The sequence below is a fragment of the Polypterus senegalus genome, chromosome 18, assembly GCF_016835505.1.
Source record: "Polypterus senegalus isolate Bchr_013 chromosome 18, ASM1683550v1, whole genome shotgun sequence".
NCBI lineage: Eukaryota > Metazoa > Chordata > Cladistia > Polypteriformes > Polypteridae > Polypterus > Polypterus senegalus.
In genome coordinates this window covers 41,208,525-41,229,049 of record NC_053171.1, presented here as the reverse complement: position 1 = coordinate 41,229,049, position 20,525 = coordinate 41,208,525, and the positions used below count along the sequence as shown (strand labels likewise).

Here is a 20,525-nt window from a genome sequence, read left to right as displayed (position 1 = left end):
CAACTTTGTGCAAATGCTTCCCAAAATTACACTGTTTTAAACACCTTCATGTGACCTGTCCTCACAAGTGCCATTTGCTGGTGAAAGTGGTGCAAGTACATTAAAACAACAGTAAAAGACGTGCATCTTTCAAAGAGAAACTGCAGATGGTTGAGCTGTAAATTATGTAGTAATCAGTATTATACGTGTTGGAAGTATTTGTATATTGTTATGGCAAAAGTAGAACTTTGGTGTTATTGCAAAGCAGTATAAGTGGCATAAATCATACTCTACCGACCAGCTGGGTTACAACTGTCATAAAGTGTGATGGGGGCAGTATTACAGTATGTTGTGGAGATGCTTTTTCATAGCAGGTACTGGCAATCTTGCCTGGCTTTATAGAAAAATGAATGGTGTACACTGCACACAAATTCTGGATAAAACCTACATGAATGCTTAAAAAGGATATATCTTTTTTAAAGTTGTGTTTACTTTTTAATTCTTTTTGGCAAAAACAAGAAGAAAGAGTTTACAATAAGATCAGATGCGTATGCATCAAAATCATGGGCTGTAAGACTATAAAATATGAAAAATATTTTAGATGTAGAACGCTTGATGATATGCAAGCACCTTACAGAAGTGAAAACTTCAGACAGACTTCCCACAGTAGCTACTTCTTTTAGTATTTATTTACATTTACTATTTTTTTTAGTTCAACACATGGATTGACTTAATGTATTTGATACTGCATAATAGTGTTTGCTGCTTTCTAAAGCCTCTTGAGATGGTGCACAATGCTGAAGGTACACCGTGAAATAAAGAATGATTAATGGAACATATAATCAAAGACTGAGCCTTGCTGGTAAAAGTATGAAATGCAGTGCCACAATGTATTTTAGAATAAAACGTACAGGGCCATTTATTAAAACACAAAACTTTGTCAAAGAACCTCTTACCGTGCTAAATTTGAAAATACCAGTAAATTCTTTTCACATTTTATATATTGCTGAAAAGAGATTTTTTTTTTTATTTACACACATTGATTTTATTAAATTGTATTCCTCTTTTTGTTTCTCCAAATACCTCCATGTGCCAAAGGAATAAAGATGTAACTGTTTGTATCAGAAGTGTCATTTAGCAGAGGAAAAAGCCCTTATCCAAAAACTAAGTAAACATTTGATTCCCACCAAGATATTTGTTGCAAAACAGCATTCACTTGGACATACACTGTCTGAATATTACAGATAAAGTCACATACATGTAGATCACGACTACGCATTACCCTGACATTTTGAACTGTGCAGATTATTACTGTTCAATGTTTTACAATTTTCGTATATACACTCTATACAATTACTGCATTAAAACATGTATTCTATACAAGAAAAGAAAACTTTAAATTTTCAGCTTTTGTTATCCAGAATGATATGGCAGAAGTGATACTGCAGCTCACTGTTAATGCCATCTCAAAAGTCATCCCAATCCATAAGTGAATTTTTTAATTTTATTTTTTTTTTAGTCTTGTTGCAAAGCAGACAGAACAGCAGATAAAGTTATAAAGAAAAGGGTTCCATAAACAAGATGAGAACTGTTCTTACTTCCAATGGTTAGTGTAAAAATTGGGCCCTCTCTCCATTCATCCACATCACTGAGTTGAAGATAGGAAATTTAAGAAAACATGCAGTATCTGGAGTACTAATTCCAAGTTCTGAAGAGCATATCGCCCCTGGCCAGATGTTATACGTGTCCTGATTTAGACAAATAGGCAATGAGAGCTACAACAACTCCAACGTAAACTCCTGTGCCAATGGTGATTGACAAAGCTGCCAGGAAAAGGGCTCTTCTAGATGCAGAGCTTGCCAGGAGAAAATCACCCTTTGTAATTGCCTTACTGGTCTGTATGAAAAACAAAAATACAAACATATTAGAATCTTTCTTTTTGTATTCATTACCAAAATGCCATAATTTACTTTTTATTGAGTACAGCATTAAAATGTAGTTTATACCCACTAGGCAACAGAGGCCTAGGCCAAAAGTCCATGGTACAAGAGACCAGCAGTGGTGAAGGAAGATCTTAGTGTAGTTCAAAATGGCAGCTTCTTATTTTACTGATTTGCTTATATTTGCGACTTTAGAGGAATTTAATTCAGTTAGACACATGTGTTACAGAATGACATAATTTGAACAGAATTGTGCAAAACTACATGGGATGTAAAATTTTAAATATAATACAAATAAAAATAAACAATGTGTGGGCCGAATGACTCCCTTTCATCGATACTTTATGTTGCATGAATTTTTTAACCACCAGTAAGATATAGAAAAAAATTACATGTTAATATCCACCGTTAAAGAAACTAAACGTACTCAGAATAAAAGCTTAACTCATTGTGGGCAATTTAAATAAATACCATATACCTCTAAAACAGAGGCTGAATATGCCAGGAGCCTTCAAACACTTCATTTTAGCCATTAAACAGTGGACAGAAACATTACTTTGGTGTTCTAAATAACAATAACAACAATAAACAGGTCTTTAGTTCAAACCAATAAATGACAGCCCTTCAAAGATTTCAAACACAAATAGCCTTATGACAAGTACCAAACTGGAATTTTTCATGTAACCCTCAAGAGCTGTACTGCTCCTGCAATGAACATAGCAGGTCTGCAAAGGTAACTGTGACACAAGGATGTGCTAAAACGTCCATTGAATGGTGGTTCACAATAATAGACATCTGTTCTTGCCAGTATTCCACCAGAGCATAAGCTAGTTGATAATCTGAATGCATGCAATAGTAATTATAGATAATGAGTGCATACCTTCTTTAATACAATGCCATATGGCTTCCACGTGGATAACAAAAAAACTAATTTATCCTTTATTAAGTCACACATTCTCTGCCACAGTTAAAAAATGAATGAAATCATGTATACAAAAAATGACTTTGACTTATCCATCCATCCATTTTCTAACACGCTGAATCCGAACATAGGGTCACGGGGGTCTGCTGGAGCCAATCCCAGCCAACACAGGGCACAAGGCAGGAATCCAATCCCGGGCAGGGTGCCAACCCACCGCAGACTTTGACTTATTTGGCTCAAATTTTCTGGACTGTTAATAAACTATATAAATTAAATTTTATAATAAGATTCATTCAGAGTTAAATCCAGCAAAAACTACAATTACTTGTCAAGATCAGACCTGCCTAAGTGACTGGTCTGTGAGCCAAGTTTATGGCCTAGATGTGACCAGGAAAGATGAATAAAGCGACACTGCCAAAAAATGGTGTAGTCCATGTAAGTTACACACTGTGTTACACACCATGGAGTTAGGGGACATTTCTCAAAGGAGGTGTAATTATGATCTTACTGAGAACAGAAGGACTATTCCAATCATGGGCGTCTGACCCTTAAATTAATATGAATAAAGAGCATTTGGAAGTTTACCAGGGATCCTTCTGATCTGATAGTTGCAGTGTTTTGAAGGTCTGGGTTAGTTTTTTAAATGGCTGCATATTGTCAAAGACAGATTCCCTTAGGGTTCAGAAAGGAGGATGAAGGCATGAAGGCTTGAGAAGAGACAGATACTGGAAGTATTAGACAGTGAGAAAAAAATGAGTAGCTGAGATGGGACATGGTGAATATGAGTAGAATTCCTTGTGTTATTTTGGGCTATACAAGAAATAAATAGTTGTTGTTTACCTAGTTGTCTATGGTGAGGGTTCTGTACCATTTGGCAGGGCTGACTGAAGCTATTTTCACATTGTACTAAGTAATGTTTTTAACCACTAGTAATAAGAATTATTTTGTAAAACTGAAACTGGCAGATGGAAGTGGGCGCTTTCAATTTACAGAATGAAAAATGAAAAAAATCAACTCACTAACAGTCTATAGTACAGTATAGTGTATATAAGTAACAAGGAGGCAAATAGGCATCTTTAGCTGTGTTAAAAGCGACATTTATATAGCAGATGAGAATGCAATTATATAAAGTAGGCTTATGGTGACACTTTAAATAGAAATAAGACAAAATAAACAGGAGATTTTGATTCCACTCCTTCCTCCCACTATAACTGAATCTTGAGGTCAGATCTGTCTGCTGCTTCAGAGTCATCATCTTACCTGTCTGGTTGATTTGGGTCAGGGGTGCCTTCTCTTCAATTCACTAAAAAGGCTGCTTTTGCTTCCCCATACTAACCTAGAGGATGTGTGTAAAGAGTTGGCTTCCTCAAAACAATTCAATAATATAATGTAATGTAATAGATGCCATTTTAATAAATCAATAGACATCTGTATATTTACATAGCAGTGGATAAACATATATGGTATTATATATTGTATATTTTCCACATTTTAGAAGCAGTTCAAAAGCGGACAGATTTTCAGATAACGTTCCAGCTTATTCTTTAAAATGATATCCCTGAATGATTATTACAAGAGTGGTTTGTGCATAAAGCTGCACGTTTTCATCTCTTGCATTTGTGAGGATTAACTAGTATGTGCAGGCAAAATAACTTACTCTCCTAATGGATTGCTGCTCTGCAGGCTTGTACACTCTCTCTGGGATACCATAATCTGGCACAACGCTCAAAGACAGGAATCATTTTAATTTGAGTGTTTGTTTTCAATTTGCACCCTTTAGCATGCAGGGTATGACATCCACAGAGGAACAAATTCTCTTTGAAAGAAAGTGAGCTACTCATCAAGTGAACTAAATGTAACTTCCGAGTCAAGACAGGTAGACCTAATGTCTACATATAATATAAAAGCTTAAAGTAAAATACAAAATACGTGTTCAAAAAGTGAAAGATGAACACAGTCACAGAGAGTTTATGGATGACAACAGGAGTTATATGATTTGCATGTGCTGTTTCACATATTTGACAACTGATGCAAAATACATATTCAATAAATTAATTAAAACAAACATCTGAAACAATGCAATCCTGCAATTATTCACTTGCACCATGGTTCATGGACATTTGACCAACGCAACCAACAAGGACATACCATACACTTGCATTGTCTGTCTTCAAATAGCTACTAACCTGAAAGCTCATTAGTAGTCATATGCCCAGAACATCCAAAAGATGTAGTTTTTGCTAAAATATTGTTAAATGAAAAGGAGAAATGAGAATAGTGCATAAAAATGAAGCATGTTCACCTGAATTCAAGCTTCTGGATTGAAGACCTGCCTCCCCTGTTACTGGCCTGTGTTCAATCCAAAAACTTGAATTTGATTGAACGTGCTTCACTTTCATGCACTATCATAGCTAGATATAATTATGACATCAACGCAATATCATATAGATGGTTACACATTTTTTAGGAAAACTGAAAAGGCTGGGGGGCGTTGCCATTTATGTAAATCAGAATATGAATGTGTGCCGTTCAAATACATGATGAGCCACAGCTTAGTGAGGATGTTTGGATTCAGCTAGACAATATTAAGGACTGAGGCCTCATACACACACTAGTTTCAATTTGCATGTTTTTAATAATATAAAAAAGCAAGTTTAGAGGGAGCTAATATAATCATATGAGACTCTAATTATTTAAATAGTAGCTGAGCTAAACTTACATGAATAAGAAACTTTTGAATATTACATGAATAGGAGTTTTTGGACATAATCAGTCTCATACCATAGTATATTAAAGTTACAATGATAAGGAAAGCCTGTCTAGATTTGTTATTTTGTAAAAATCAAGAAAAAATAAAGGAGGTAGTTTACCTATGTGAAAAAGCTGATAACTTACCAACATTAACAGGAACTACTAAGAAGTAGTTACTTAGTGATTTGGAAACTGTACAGTGAAAGTGAGAGAAGTGCTGTGTAGATTAAATAGACTGAAATCTAACATATTACCAGGACCAGATAATATTTAACCTAGAGCTGGGCTGCAAATTTCCAATGCTAGAAAATCTTTATTAAAAAAAAGCTGTTAACAGTGGCTGAAATATTCACACTAGAAATTTACACCTGCCATATCCATGTGCTGCTATTTCAAATCCCAAGCCCCAACCCCCACCACCCGTTTATGATTTCCTGTTGCTAATTGTGCTGGTTTCACCAAGGGGACCATGCCTCCCCATCCGTTTATTTCCTGATTGGGTCATTGAGGCCATAAAGGTTGAGAACCACTGTCCTAGAGTACAGAGAAAATAGTTTGACTGCATTTAGAAAGTTAGAGAACAGGTTTTGCTAATATACTGGAATTCTATGAGGATGCAACAAAGGCATACTACCAGAAAGATTAATTTGATATTATTTATCTTGATTTTCAGAAAGCTTTTGATAGGATTGCACATGAAGGGCTAGTGATCATATTAAAAGAAGAGTTCATTGTATAGTGTGCACCAATGTACAAAATTGGCTCAACACTGGCAATAAGGGGTTACAGAGAGAAAAATATTTTTCAGAATTAGGTGATGTGAAAAGTTTCATTCTCAGGGATCAATGCTAGTGCCACAGATCTTTTTAATAAATGAGAAATGATCTGGACAAAAATATTTAAAAACAAGTTGGTTAATATTTTGGATGATATTAAGCTAGGTGGAACAGCTGATAAGGTAGATTCTGATGAATAATTACAAAGAGACCTAAAGTATATGGCATACTGACTTGGACTGGCAGATGCATTTAACGTAAGTAAATGTAAAATATTGCACATAACATGTAAAAATGTTAGATTTCAGTAAACAATTACAGCTTTGAAACTTGAACCTTTACCTTATGAGAAGGAATAGCAACGGACTCTTCACTTTCTACATCCAGACAGTGTACAGAAGTGATTAAAAAGGCTAATATGGTCTAATGATTAGATTAGGATGTTAGGCTATACAGTACAAATGAGGGAAGGTCAATCTTAAAGTATGTAACGTGCCGGTGAAGTCTCACCTGGAGGACTGGGTACAGTGTCCATACATAGCATTGATAAGAAAGGCCCAAGGAACAGCGACCAGACTGAGAAATGAGAAGTATGAGCTATGTGAAGAGTGTGAAGGAGCTGAACCTTTTCAGTTTAAGCCAATGTAGATTAAGGGGTAACATGATTAAAGTGTTTAAAATTATGATGGGAATTAGAACAGTACATCCCAGCCATTACTTTACAGAACAAGAACAAGTAGATTGAAATTTCCAAAGAGTAAATTTTATGCCAATGTTAGAAAGTTTTTTTCACACAAAGAAGCAATGTTATGCTGTGATATTTTGGGGATCTTCAAAACTGCTCTAATGTTTTAACTTATTTATCCTTCTGTTTTATCTTTTTTAAGTGTTTCATAATGTTGGTAGAAACTCTAGCTGTCAATCATGAATAATCCACTGCATCCACTGAACAGTGTCATTTCCAGGCAGAGGAGTAGCTTTCGTGACAGACTTTTGTCACTGACAGACTGAGGAGATTGTTCTCCCCCACACTATTCGACTCTTCAATTCCAATCGGGGGAGTAAGTGCTAACATTACTCAAAGTTATTGTCTGCTTTTTTATTTTTATTTTTTTCATTTTTATTACTATTTAATTTAATATTGTTTCTTTGTATCAGTATACTGCTGCTGGATTATGTGAATTTCCCCTTGGGATTAATAAAGTATCTATCTATCTATCTAGCTATATTTCACATGCAGTTTAAAATCTTAATTTGTGTACTGATGGTCATTCTGATTGGCAATATCCTAATTTATTTTGTAATTTGTGTACTGATGGTCATTCTGATTGGCAATATCCCAATTTATTTTGTAAGACTCTCCAAGATAGTGCCAACTATAAAAAGCACATTGTAAAGTGAAGATAGGTTGATTAATTAACTTAAGGTAGAACTGTGTTTCAGATAAAATGAAATTTCCCTTGAGATAAAAAGTAAAACACGTACAGTAATAGAACAAGTTCCACTGTGATGGGCTATTCCAGGCATACTATTTGTCGCATTTGTACTTTTATTAATGACATTTTTGTGTTCCCTTTGGTAAATGAAACCATGGCTGAGCCTCAACTGGATACAGCAGATTAAAATATTAATGATTCTATTAAGTTTGCTCTGGTTTCTTTTCTGAGTAATTGCTGTAATAAGGACCATAATTATGTTGCACTATGAAGACATTAATATATCACTGTTGACATGTTTTGTAGCATCACAGCTTTTAAAGACCCTTGAGGGGATTGCTTCTCACCTCCAATGTAACATAACCAAAATATATATATACAGAATACCTGTATCTTAAGCAACCTTTACACCAAAATGTTAAATATTATATTTTAAAATACTTCCTTCCCCTCATTCATCTTGCCAACCAATGGCAGCAAAATTCTATCCTTCTTTCACAAAGGCTTGGAAGATATTTTACATATGTTATGATTTTGTGACATATTTTTTCTATACATGAAGAAATCACATACTTTCAGAATAAAATCATTTAGCAACTATGACTAGTGAAGACGGCTAATGTACAAACAACTAAAGCTCATTTTACATTATTGATGTGAGTTAAACAATTGATTGATTGTGACACCAACCTCAAAACTGGTGGTTGAAATACTACAAATTTGAATCTAAAAGTAACTTTAAATAAAACTACTATGACTGATGTGTGCCACCAATTTGCATAGCTTGCACTACTGCAGCTGAAAGGCTGGTAACAAAAGATGGCAGATGACAGCACAGCATAACATAATAAAGTATGATGGTTGTCAAAACATACCTCACTTGTACTTTTTTATTAGCCCAATGTTTTGTGTGTTTATTTTTAATTCCTTTTTTCATCATCATTAAAACAAATCTCAGTGAAATATTTGCCTTCAAAGTGGGCAATTAATTCAAGAGAATGTCAGGCTCCTGAAATGTACTGCTTAAATTATGGAAGTGTGCTAGGAATGACTAGAGTAAAAATAAAGACAGACAGGATTGAATTGTTAAATGTTTCTTTCTTTCCTAAAGTTTAATGAATGATAAAATAGGTCATCAAATTGAATTCTCTGATGTTGTTCCACCAATTGGAGCAGGACTGCATGGAAACTGACTGGCCTTATAGAAAGATGTGAGCCTGATGGTGAAATGATAAATGTGGGACTCCTAAACGAGTCACCAGCTAAGTAAGCATGAAGCACTTCCATTTATGAATGAAGGATTAGCTGATTTGTTGACAAAATACAGTCTAAAGGATTCTTACTCAGTCTAGGACAAACGCTCTAATCTTCCCTTTACTAGGTCTCATTTTAAATCTTCACTTTAACAGGTCCCGTTTTAAGTCCTTCATTTATTTCTCTGGGTCCCCTTTTCCCAAAATACTACTTTTACTGTTTATTATTGACCAAAGACTGACCGACAGGCTCTAGCATGCATCTGAAAAGAAGTAATGCAGTGAAGTACCTGAAAGCGCCTCTTTGCGGCAAGAAATTTAGATTTGCTGGTAAAGTAATGCTAGCAGTATTCTGCTAATGATGCTACAGATGTTTTTCACATAAGCTACTGTACATAATATTTTGATTCATATTTAAATTCTATACTTACATGACAAGAAGAGGCTAAATTAAAAAGTAAAGGCAATGTCAAAACTACATGCTCACCGCAATGGATTGAAGCTGATGCAATCCAACACGTTTGCGAAGACTTATAGGTAGTTTGAACATGCACAGTGTAGCACTCTGCCATTGGTCTAATTGATGTCAAACTCAAATGAACATGGATGATCTGCTGTGGGATTGCATCTTTGTTGACCAATGTGCAGTAGTGAGATTCTTTTGGGCACAGGGAGTAAAACCTGATGATTTTCACTGAATTCATTTGGGTGCCCATCGTATGCAAACTTTAAGGTACTCTAAGTCATCATGCAATGTGGCACATGCTGATCCATAGCTGATATCTAAATGTGCACCAACAGTGGACAATGTAATCTGTTGGATTTCTTTGATGAAAGCATCGGTAATGTTGATGTAGGCTTGTGTGCACGATGTTGACAAGATCAACTTTTATCGATTACACTTGTTCTTCCTGCTTTAAACCTTTCTACTCCTTCATAAAGTTTTGGTTGAGTCATGCTGTTTTCACCTATGTACTAAGCAAACATTCTTTGGTAAATTTCAGCAGGTTTCACTCCCTCTGCCCAAAGAACTCTCACTTCGGTGTGTTGTTCAACAACGGTGCATTCCCACAGCAGAGCTTCCATGTTCATTTCACCATGGCTTCAACTGGACTAATGGTAGAGCGCCGTACTCTGCATTCAAACTACCCATAAGCTGAACATATTGTAATGTGTCCGCTTCTACCTGTTGCGTTTACCATGTAATTTTCATATTGACTTTACTTTTTGATTTACCACTGTTGTGGTCTAGATATGTTCATACATTTTCAAAAACTGATTGGGCACTTATTGACTGTTATCAACTAATATTGCAGCATCAGATTTAATGTAACTATGGAATAACAGATTGGCCCAATGTGAGTAGGTGTGTATATGTCCCATATGATCTGTTGCTCTCTCTAGCATTAGTTCTTCCTTCCTTGCTCTGACATATGCCGAAGTGGTGAATACACACAACAGTGTGTGTGTTTGTAGTGGTGAAGACAGGCTGAGGAGGGAGAAGTAAGGTAGGTGTCGTTTTTACACAGTATTCTTAGGTGAATGTCCGTCTAGACAGAATATACCTCAGGGGATGGAAGACTTTAAGGTGACAGTACTTCTTTCTTTTTTTCTAGTGTGAGAGTTTATTTCAAGTACAATTAATTTGTTTAAATCTTGTTTTCTGACAGCAAATATTTAGAGTGAAATCTCACTACATTTTAGTGTATGCTAAGTAGAATCACATTCTAATGTGAGACCCCATTGCTGTGGTGTAGCAATACTGCCTTGTGTCATCGTGTTATTTGCCACACAGCAGTTGAACAAACACAAATATTTAAAGAACTTATCATTGGAAGGTGTGATTCTTTTGTATATTTATCTTTGCTGAATATGTACATTATGCATTTTTTATTTACTGGTGTGCCTTGCATCAGTTCCTAAGGACAGTACCGTGATTGTGTCTTTACATGCCTATGACATAGAGGTCTCTATAATTTTTTTAAGGAAAAGTGATGTGTGACGTTTTATCTAAACATGGTTATGCAAACATCCTGCAGATTTCACAATAAGTAAAAAACATAACCAGAACAGGGATTTTAAAATGGCACATGTCTAACCTTACTTTACTGTATCACAAGTAGGATATTAAGAAACAAAAAGACTTTAAAAGTATTAGTAATGTCGTTCATCCATTTTCCGAACTCATTATCTTGGTGAAGACCCAGTGATCTTAGTACAGCAGCTATCCCGGCAGTATTGGTGCAAAGTAGGAGCCAAACCTGGGTTGAGTAGCAGTCTATTGCAGCTCACAATCCATGCCATTATTAGCTTAACCTGCACATCTTTGGGACAGGGGTGGGGGAACCCCACAAAGATGCAGGGAGAGAGTGCAAACTCTGAAGTAACAAGGAGCTGTGACTCAGTAGCAGGCACCTACTTCCATACTAATGCTTATTTTTCTAAATATTTCTGTGCACTGTGCAACCATATGTACATTTATTTTAGTGATTTTTATTTACAATCGATGGAGGTGTAGCAAACATTAATCTAAATATTGGGATGATCCACAATTGACCCATCTATCTATGGCACTGATCTTCAGGCTCTTCTTGATCCCTCCCAACAAGTGTGAGCGCTTATACAGTTACAAAGAAACACTGAACATCATATAGTATACACAGGTACTTCCAATTAAAATTGTGTGTCTCTGTTGGCATTGTATTATTGTCAACTGTTTTGTGGAGACGTCAACTAAGAATTTTACTGTGCTATGCACACCATGCACTATAAACAATAAACTTAAACAATAGATTCTTTATGTATATAAACAAGAAGGTGCATTTGTTATTATTTTCTATTATGCAACTTCTATTTTTGAGTAGTGCTGTAACATAATCAATTATTTATGCATTCTCAGCTGCTTCTGTCTATTTATCTTGGGGTTATTCACTAGTGTCAAGTCTCTTGACTTTGTACATTCATTTGTCTCCTTCTTTTGTTTAGGCCTCCTGGTTGTGTTATTGACTACATTTTCACCACTTTAGGGGGCATTAGGTTGAAGATATTTGTTAGTGGTTGCAATTTCACCCAATAGTGGGCTTCACATATTGAAACAAAGACTTTCCTCAAAACAGAAAAAGCATTAAACCACTTCTAGGTTAGCGCGACTTCTCCTGGCATTGGAATACTTGACTCCCAACACTACATTCGATTAGGCTTTATGGAAAGACTTAAGTCCTGGCCAGAAATATCTTTTATGGACTCTCCAGATGTAACTTCCAAGGTCAAGAATGGCCATAGGAACCCCTGGTACTGTTCTACTTAAACTCCCACCTGGAGACAATACTTCACCTCAGTTCTTTATTAAGGGGACAGGTAACCCCCAGGTCACCTGCCACATACTGTACCTGTATAATCACAAGAAGAGATCTAAGCTTAACATACAGGGCCTCCCTGTGGCCTCTTAAGTTACTAGGAAACTTCTGATCCATAACTACTGTCAACAACAGCAATATTAATTTCTATAGCACATTTTTATAAAAAATATATAGCATAAAGTGCTTTGTAACATCCATCCATCCATTCATTATCCAACCCGCTATATCCTAACTACAGGGTCACGGAGGTCTGCTGGAGTCAATCCCAGCCAACACAGGGCACAAGGCAGGAAACAAACCCTGGGCAGGGTGCCAGCCCACCGCAGGGCATGCACACGCACACCCACACCAAGCACTAGGGAGAATTTAGAATAGGCAATGCACCTAACCTGCATGTCTTTGGACTGTGGAAGGAAACTGGAGTACCCGGAGGGAACCCACACAGACACGGAGAGAACATGCAAACTCCACGCAGGAAGGACCCGGGAAGCAAACCCGGGTCTCCTAACTGTGAGGCAGCAGCGCTACCCACTGTGCCACCGTGCTGCCCCGGCTTTGTAACAAGTAAACAAAAAATAAAATAATTACAAAGAATAAATAAATAAAATGGAATAAAAATTATAAATAAAGTGAAAAAAAAAAAAAACCTAAAATAACATAAATAAAATGAATGCCTGTACCATAATACAGATAAAGTAAGCAAAAGGAATGGTAAAGCCCTTAAGTACAGATGAAATTGCTAAATTCATTTCTTAAGTTCCTAATAATTATAAGAAAAGGTCTGATGCTATGGTAAGATGGCCAGGGAGGACTGGGAAAGAAAAAAATGCACCTGGCATTTTTAAAGCTGAAGAGGTTCCAAGACAAAAGACCACCCAGCCCCTACTGGGCATTCTACTAGAAATAAATATATTATATTAATTCATTGTTATTATAATGCACTGTCCTAGTAGATTAGATGCAGTGGGTATCATTGAAAGTTGAAGTGTACACATTGTTCCATCATCATATGTAACAGCTGAGTACTTTGATAAGATGAAACCAGAGAACAGTAGATAGAGATTGATCACTCACTGTCCTTTTATTTTATTGTCACTCCATGAGTACCAATATCTGGACTTTGCTTTACTCATTCCTGGTAGCATACTCCTAACTGATTGGTCTCTGACAACCCTGTAACATATGGAATACTACTTTGTACCTTGAATATATTCCTTTTTGTACTATACAGGTGCCTTTGCTGTTACACCTTTTAGAATATCACCCAAAAAACCTTGTGATGGCACTGTTACAATGGTATGGCCACATGTTTGGTCTTTGCCAGTGTACTGCCTACTAGTGTATCTTATGATCCAAATTCTGTCTTGCACTACATTCAACTGTTTGCCATTTTCCTGGCTAGGTTCTCCACCACAAACAGTGGCAGGTAATAAAACAAAAAAAAATCTTCAGAACAAAAGGGTGAAAAACACATTATCTTCAACACTACTTTCACAACCTTCCACTGCATCACTCTCACATGATTAGGATTACCCATAAAACTAATGGCACTAGGCAGACTAGGAAACCTCTTAAAAATCAGTACGAAAGTCTTCATACTCCTAGTAGTCCACTGAAGCTGTTTCTCTAAAAACATTTTGTTTACAAAGATTTTTGCTCATATAATTGAGTGAAATGCTAGAAGGTGAATGAACAAGATTAAAATCACTATGGTGAGCAGAAAATGATTTTTTTCTCACCTGGAAAATGAAGCAGCCTTTTTGAATATATCTTGCTCTGTTAACAGGCTTGTTAATGGCAGATTTAAGGGGTTTATTTTCAGAAATATCTTTTGTTACTGTCTTGTTTGTTGATAAAAAAAAGCCACAGAAACCTATCTTGTAGGAAGCCACCCAACTGTTACCTGTCTGCCTATTAAGAAAATAACTGTGATTAGACTTGGCATGTCTTCTAACCCTGTTTGCTACTAGTGTTAATACCATCCTTGTATTTTTTTCGCAGCAGGATAATTATTTTGAGACTGTGAATAAAATTAGATTTTCTTTGTTGGTTTATCAGTGTACATTGCACTAAGACCATCAGAAAGTAATTTTTTTACTATATTATAAGGCAACAACAGATATAGGTTGCTTTAGCACTGGAACCATTGATCATTTATTACTAAGGTAATAGGCAACAGAGAGTTTACTTTAATTAAGCAACTCAAACATTAATTTAAGTGACAGCTGTCACTAAATATATATAAAAAAAGAAGTAATCTTTTTATAGGGTTTAAAGGCTCTTCAGTTTATTAGTCTATATTTTACAAAAATTATATAGATTCTATTTTTATCATAAACCTGTACTTTGTGAAAGTACAAAAGAGTGATACAATATTAAAGAAATCAGGATGCACAAGTCTCTTTCATGTTTAAACAGAACACCACTTTTAGAGATCTAATACTCCAGATGGAAGCTGTACTGTAAGTTGGCTATTTGCCCCAAAGAAGCATATGAGAAGGATTTGTATGTATTTGTGTATTCTAAATATGGCAACTCTAATGGTGTTGACAAGGGTATCTTACATTTCATGCTTTGCTGAGATTTCAATTGAAAATATCTGCACTCCAGAAATGATTTATATTAAAGAAGCTTGCAATCCAAGCCATTGAAAGTGGCCAAAAATGTATAAATCTCTGAGCTGTGAAAAAAAAAAACAAGTTAACATGGAAGACAGCTAGCAGAATACTTACACATAATCCGCAAAAAACAGAATCTGGCCTCTACTGTGTGCTAATATCTATTTGACTACATACAGCTAAAGCATTAGACCTACTGTATTGCATCATTTTCACCATCCATCCATTTTCAAAACTCAAGTAATTTCAGATTTGAATGGAGCCACAGTTAGTATTCGCAGCATCAAGTAAAAGGCTTTAATTTACCCTAGACTGAGTGTCAGTCCATAGCAGGTCACACACACCCTGCTCACTTTTCTTGCCAACCCCCTGACCTGCGCTATGCGCCAGCCACGTCGCATCACTGTGGCTCATGTATGTAGATTTCACTTTCACCAAATAACAAATCTTTTAATTCTTGCAGATACACCTCTTCATTGGGAAGAAACAGTACTTTTCCCTGAGGGCAACTCAAATTAGACGATCTACAAGTCTCCGATTTAAAGTTTAAATCCGAACAATATATTAAATTTCTTTTCGCTGTTCCGTCATTTCACCGAGTAATAATTTCTGTTTGTTTGCGCTAATGTGATCTTTACTATCATTTTTTTGAGACTTTTGAATTTTAGTACTTTCATTATCTGTAACCTGCTCTGCATGTGTATTGTGCCTCTTTACGACATTCTACTTTGTCATCTACTCTTTGTCTTTTATTTCCGGCCCCGGGCATGGTTAAATCTCTTGGCACAAAGTCTCATCTCGTGGGACTTGAAAGTATCTCTCTGAAAAAGTCATGTCTCATCCCAGGCTAAAAAGTCTTGTCTCGTCCCAAGATTTTTTTATATAATAGAGAGATATATATTGCGAACAGGGGGGCTGAATGCACCTCAAGGAGTCCGGGTCGCTCCTCCAAAACCCCCTCTTAAATGGTGATTCAATGGGAAACAAATACAGTTTTTTACCTCCTCTTTGCTGGATCAGCTGCTGCTGCCGTGCCGTATGATCTGCATCTTGCCGGCGCTTCGAACATTTAAAAGCCTGTGTACAGCAGCTATCCTTTGGTCTCACTGCCTTGTCTCTCTTCTTCCCTAGACAACCTCTGCTCCTGTTGAGGATCCCGCTCCTGAGGCGCGCCCCTATAAAGGGGAAGTTTTTCTATCTTTTTAATTGAGAGACAGAGCTGTGCAATCAGGGTACACACGGAGCTCAAATCATTCCTGAAAGAGAATTATGTTTGTTTGAAGTGTTTGAATAAAGTTTCTGTCTCTAGAATCTCCTGTGTATTTCTGTGCAACTCAGTGACCCAACACCTTCTGTGACAATATACTGCTAAGTACTAGGGCTATATAGAGATGCAATTTAACCTAAATTGTGTGCCAATACCTGTGTTACTTCATCCAATTTAAAAAATGAGGCTTGTTTGTATCATTCTCATGATATGTGGTTTTTGTTAGAAAATTTGTGTTTAGGTGCCTCATTTAGTTCCACAGCTGATCATACTTCACCTGTTTTCCTTTCAAATATCACCTTCTGTTTAGTGTTTAAACCTATTCTATCTCAGCAGAACATGCTTTGTTTTTGGATTCTCTTCTAAACTTAGGGTTTCCATTTTCTTTAAGTGTGGGGATATTAAATCAAGCTAGTGTTATGACTTTTGCATTTCTTCTTTTTGACTTAGTTTCTTCCTTTTGCATTCTGACAATCCATGTTTTGATTTCTCTCTTCACTCTCATCCAATTAAGCAATACTTTTAAAATCCTACTTCTAACTTATAAAGCTGTGACTAATCCATTGTTTCTTGTCCAGAGTGCAGACTATAAGCCACACAATATCATATTTACTGTGTGATTAAAACTACTGTAAAAAGTATAGCCACTGGTTATGGAGGCCTTAAGTTACACATTGTTGAGACCTTATGTGTTAGGGTTCCTGAGAGTACTTAAAAATACTTTTTCTTTTTAAGAATCAACCTTAGAAAGTGCAAAAATATGAATCTGCTCCTAAGGTTCCTTTTTCTAACATGACAAAAAAATCAATTGTTTGACAACAATAACCTAAGTATCAGCAACATAAGCGCTAATAGGGGATGTAAGCAGGGCCAAAGACCGAAATATTAATATTACAAAATACTACTCAGTGAGAGACTTACAGATTAACTCAACTGCTCTGCTCTGTCTGAGGTCTCCATGTGTCTGCTTATTATAAATGCAAATCAATTTATTACAATTGTTTTTTTTGACTGTTTATTTTATGAGAAACCTGTTAATGTCATTATTTCTATTTTGCATGAATGTTATTTAAACTTCAATAAATATTTCATCATGAAAAAATATAAATCAATCAAACTCTGTAAAACAGTTTATAAAAACTAAGTTTTTATTATACAATATTTATTGTACAAGGGTTACTCTGGATTCTTCATATGGAAATTGTTTTCTGATATTTGTTTAGGAGAGGAAATAAAACAATAAACCCATTATGCATTTTCTCCAAGACAGCAAAGGTACAATTTTATTAATCTGGAGGTACTACAGTGATACAGTAGACAGGCAACATAAGAAATTTATAATCTGGGATAGAACCCCACAAGTAGGAGTGTAGTTCTTATGAAGTTCTTATGAAGCTTGGCATTATAGATCGACATGGCCAGATATTGAAATAATTAGGCCAGCATGAATGTTTTGCTTATAACTAGTACAAGATGGCTGCTCATTGGGCTCATGTAAAAACAGAATCATTGGTTTGGGTCAGATGATTATGATCTAGTGATACTGTAGCAACCAACAAAACTACACAGCAGTTGGAAGATTATTTTTGGGACTGTCATATTGCTCACAATAATACTTTCTCTACAGTGATATGGTATGTCCCATGGACCATTGACAAACACCTTGCAAGGCTTTTATTCACTTCTTTATTTATAACACCTACCATTGACTGATTATCGTCGAAAGATTGTCTAATCTAGTCTTAGCAAATGAGCACCATTAACTGTCAAGTACTGACATTAGTTTATTATCACAGTTTTGAAGTTATACCTGCAAGATTTGCACATGGAAACAAAACTGATGGCTCAGTCCACAAAGATTCTTCAGCACTACACCACCAGGAAACAGAAACTCACAGAATGGTGTAGCATCTCCTACATTAGCCTGTCACTGCAGCTGTTTGGTATAGGTAGCTCTTCTTCTTCTACTTGTTTCAGCTGCCCCAGCTAGGGGTCTCCACAGTAGATCATCTTTTTCTGTATCTTCCTGTCCTCTGCATCTTGCTCTTCCACACACACCACCTGCATGTCCTCTCTCACCACATGCATAAACCTACTCTAAGCCCTTCTTTTTTTTCCTTTTGCCTAGCAGCTCCATCCCTAGCATCCTTCTCTCAATATACCCAGCAGCTCTCCTATGCACATGTCCAAACCAACACAATCACATCTCTCTAGCTTTGTCTTAAATTAACATCTTTAACTCTGCCATCTCCAACTCTGCCCCCTGTCTTTTTGTCAGTGCCACCATCTCCAACACATATAACATAGCTGGTGCCATTATTGTCTTGTAGACCTTCCCATTCACTTGTGCCAGTACCTGTCTGTCACAAATCACTCCTGACACTCTTCTCTGCCCATTCCACCCTGCCTGCACTCTCTTCTTCACCTTTCTTTCACACTCCCCATTACTCTGTACTCTTGATTCCAAGTATTTAAATTCATCTGCTTTTGCCAGCTCTACTCCCTTCATCTTCACCATTCCTCTGACCTCTCATTCACACACATGTGCAAATGAGAAATAGAAGTTATTTACTGATATATCATTAAATGTATTATTTAACAAAACAATCTTAGCTATATATTTGTTTATAAGAGCCAAAAGGTTAGAAGGTGTTAATTTTCTGCTTCAACTATGCAATTAATTTCTTGAAAAAGTAAACAAAAGAGTAATGCTCATCAATAAATGTTAAGAAAACCACGAGTGCTCTGATAATGGGCACAAAACTGTTGATCCAGTATAAGAAATTCTTCTTGCAGTATACATTTTAAATAAAACATTTTACCAGTATCCAAAAAATGAGTGAAGAACCTATGAATATATTTAAACATGAAATATGTCCTAAACAAAACCTGAAAACCAATGCATGTAAAGAAGATGAGAAATATGATTTTCTGTCATTGTAATAGTGTCTTAAAAATTAATGTCTATGTGCATTCTATGTTAACTGTGTAATGAATAAACTCTTTAAGAATGTAACCCTGTGAATGACTTAACCTGATTGATTGGTTGATACTCGTCATGTGGCTCCAAGTCCACATGATTAATATATATATATGTATATTTAAACTGAGAATTTGAAATTGGAACAGAGGACAGCACAAAGCCATGTCTTGTCCCGTGATTGCTCAGCAGTGGTGTAAATGAGTGAATGAGCAAGTAAGCAAGTGCATAAGTGAGTGAGTGAGTGAGTCAGAATGAAGATGAGCTTTCAGTGGTTTCTAGCTGGAGAGGTGAATACCTGCTATGAATCCCTTTAAGTGGCATAGTGTTAACAAATAAGGGGATCACCTGTGTTCACAGTTTATTATTAATACATTTGTTATATGTTAAAACAACTGCCTAAAACAGCTCACCTTTGATTAATAAGCAGGTTAAAGTTCCTTTTAAACTAGAAAATCTGAAGAGATTTAAATTTAGTAAACAATTAAGCACATTTTGGGCACAAATTAATTGCTGGTAATTTTATAGAGAATGAGATGAGAGTTACATTTTCTGCTTAACTGCAATTTCTAGATTATTCTACACTTTGACTTGATGAAACCTTTTCACATGAAAACACTATAAAGAAACCTGAACTAAACCATTTTACCTGGAAAATTTAAAAGCTTAAAGCAGTGAAAATGAGGACAAATGTAATCAATTATACTGTGGACAAAATAAAGAACAACAAGAGAATACCTTTTACAAAAAAGAAAATGCCAATGAAGCTATTTTCCTTCTGCATTTACTGCTGAAAAACACACGTCAGAAATATTGGGAGCCACAGAAAGGTATGTTGTAACATTTCACTTAAATATCCCTCAGAGTTTAAGTTTAAGTGTATAAAGTTAGGACTAGAGATAAGCTACCACTTCCTTTCTATTTATCACTTTATTTAGCTTCAGATCATCACAAATAAGTAATTCTGACACATGAAGAACTGACATTTTGAAGGCATGTTAAAGGAGATAATCACAAGTAAGGATTGGGAATTCAGATATATTACACACTCTACAGTAATTACCAAGAATTTCACATGGATAGTAAAAATATCCCAAAGCCACTTTTAAATGACCAATTTGTTCAATAAGATTAGTTACTGGCAGCATATAAAGCAAATTACACCCCAAGTAAGAAAATGAGCCAACCCTTCTGTAAGAAATAGATTTTGTTTTAAATTAATTTGCTATAGTTAAAATTTTGTA

The 20,525-nt window shown here is 35.8% G+C and overlaps 1 protein-coding gene across 1 annotated transcript in view; it reads right to left on the bottom strand.

The window, feature by feature from the left end:
• Window positions 1-1,716: 1,716 nt before the first annotated feature.
• Window positions 1,717-20,525, bottom strand: part of syndig1l (synapse differentiation inducing 1-like) — a 134,605-nt gene continuing 115,796 nt past the window's right edge. The window contains exon 4 of the mRNA XM_039741177.1: window positions 1,717-1,875. Coding sequence (XP_039597111.1) covers window positions 1,717-1,875 — 159 coding nt within the window. The remainder of the gene's footprint in view (window positions 1,876-20,525) is intronic.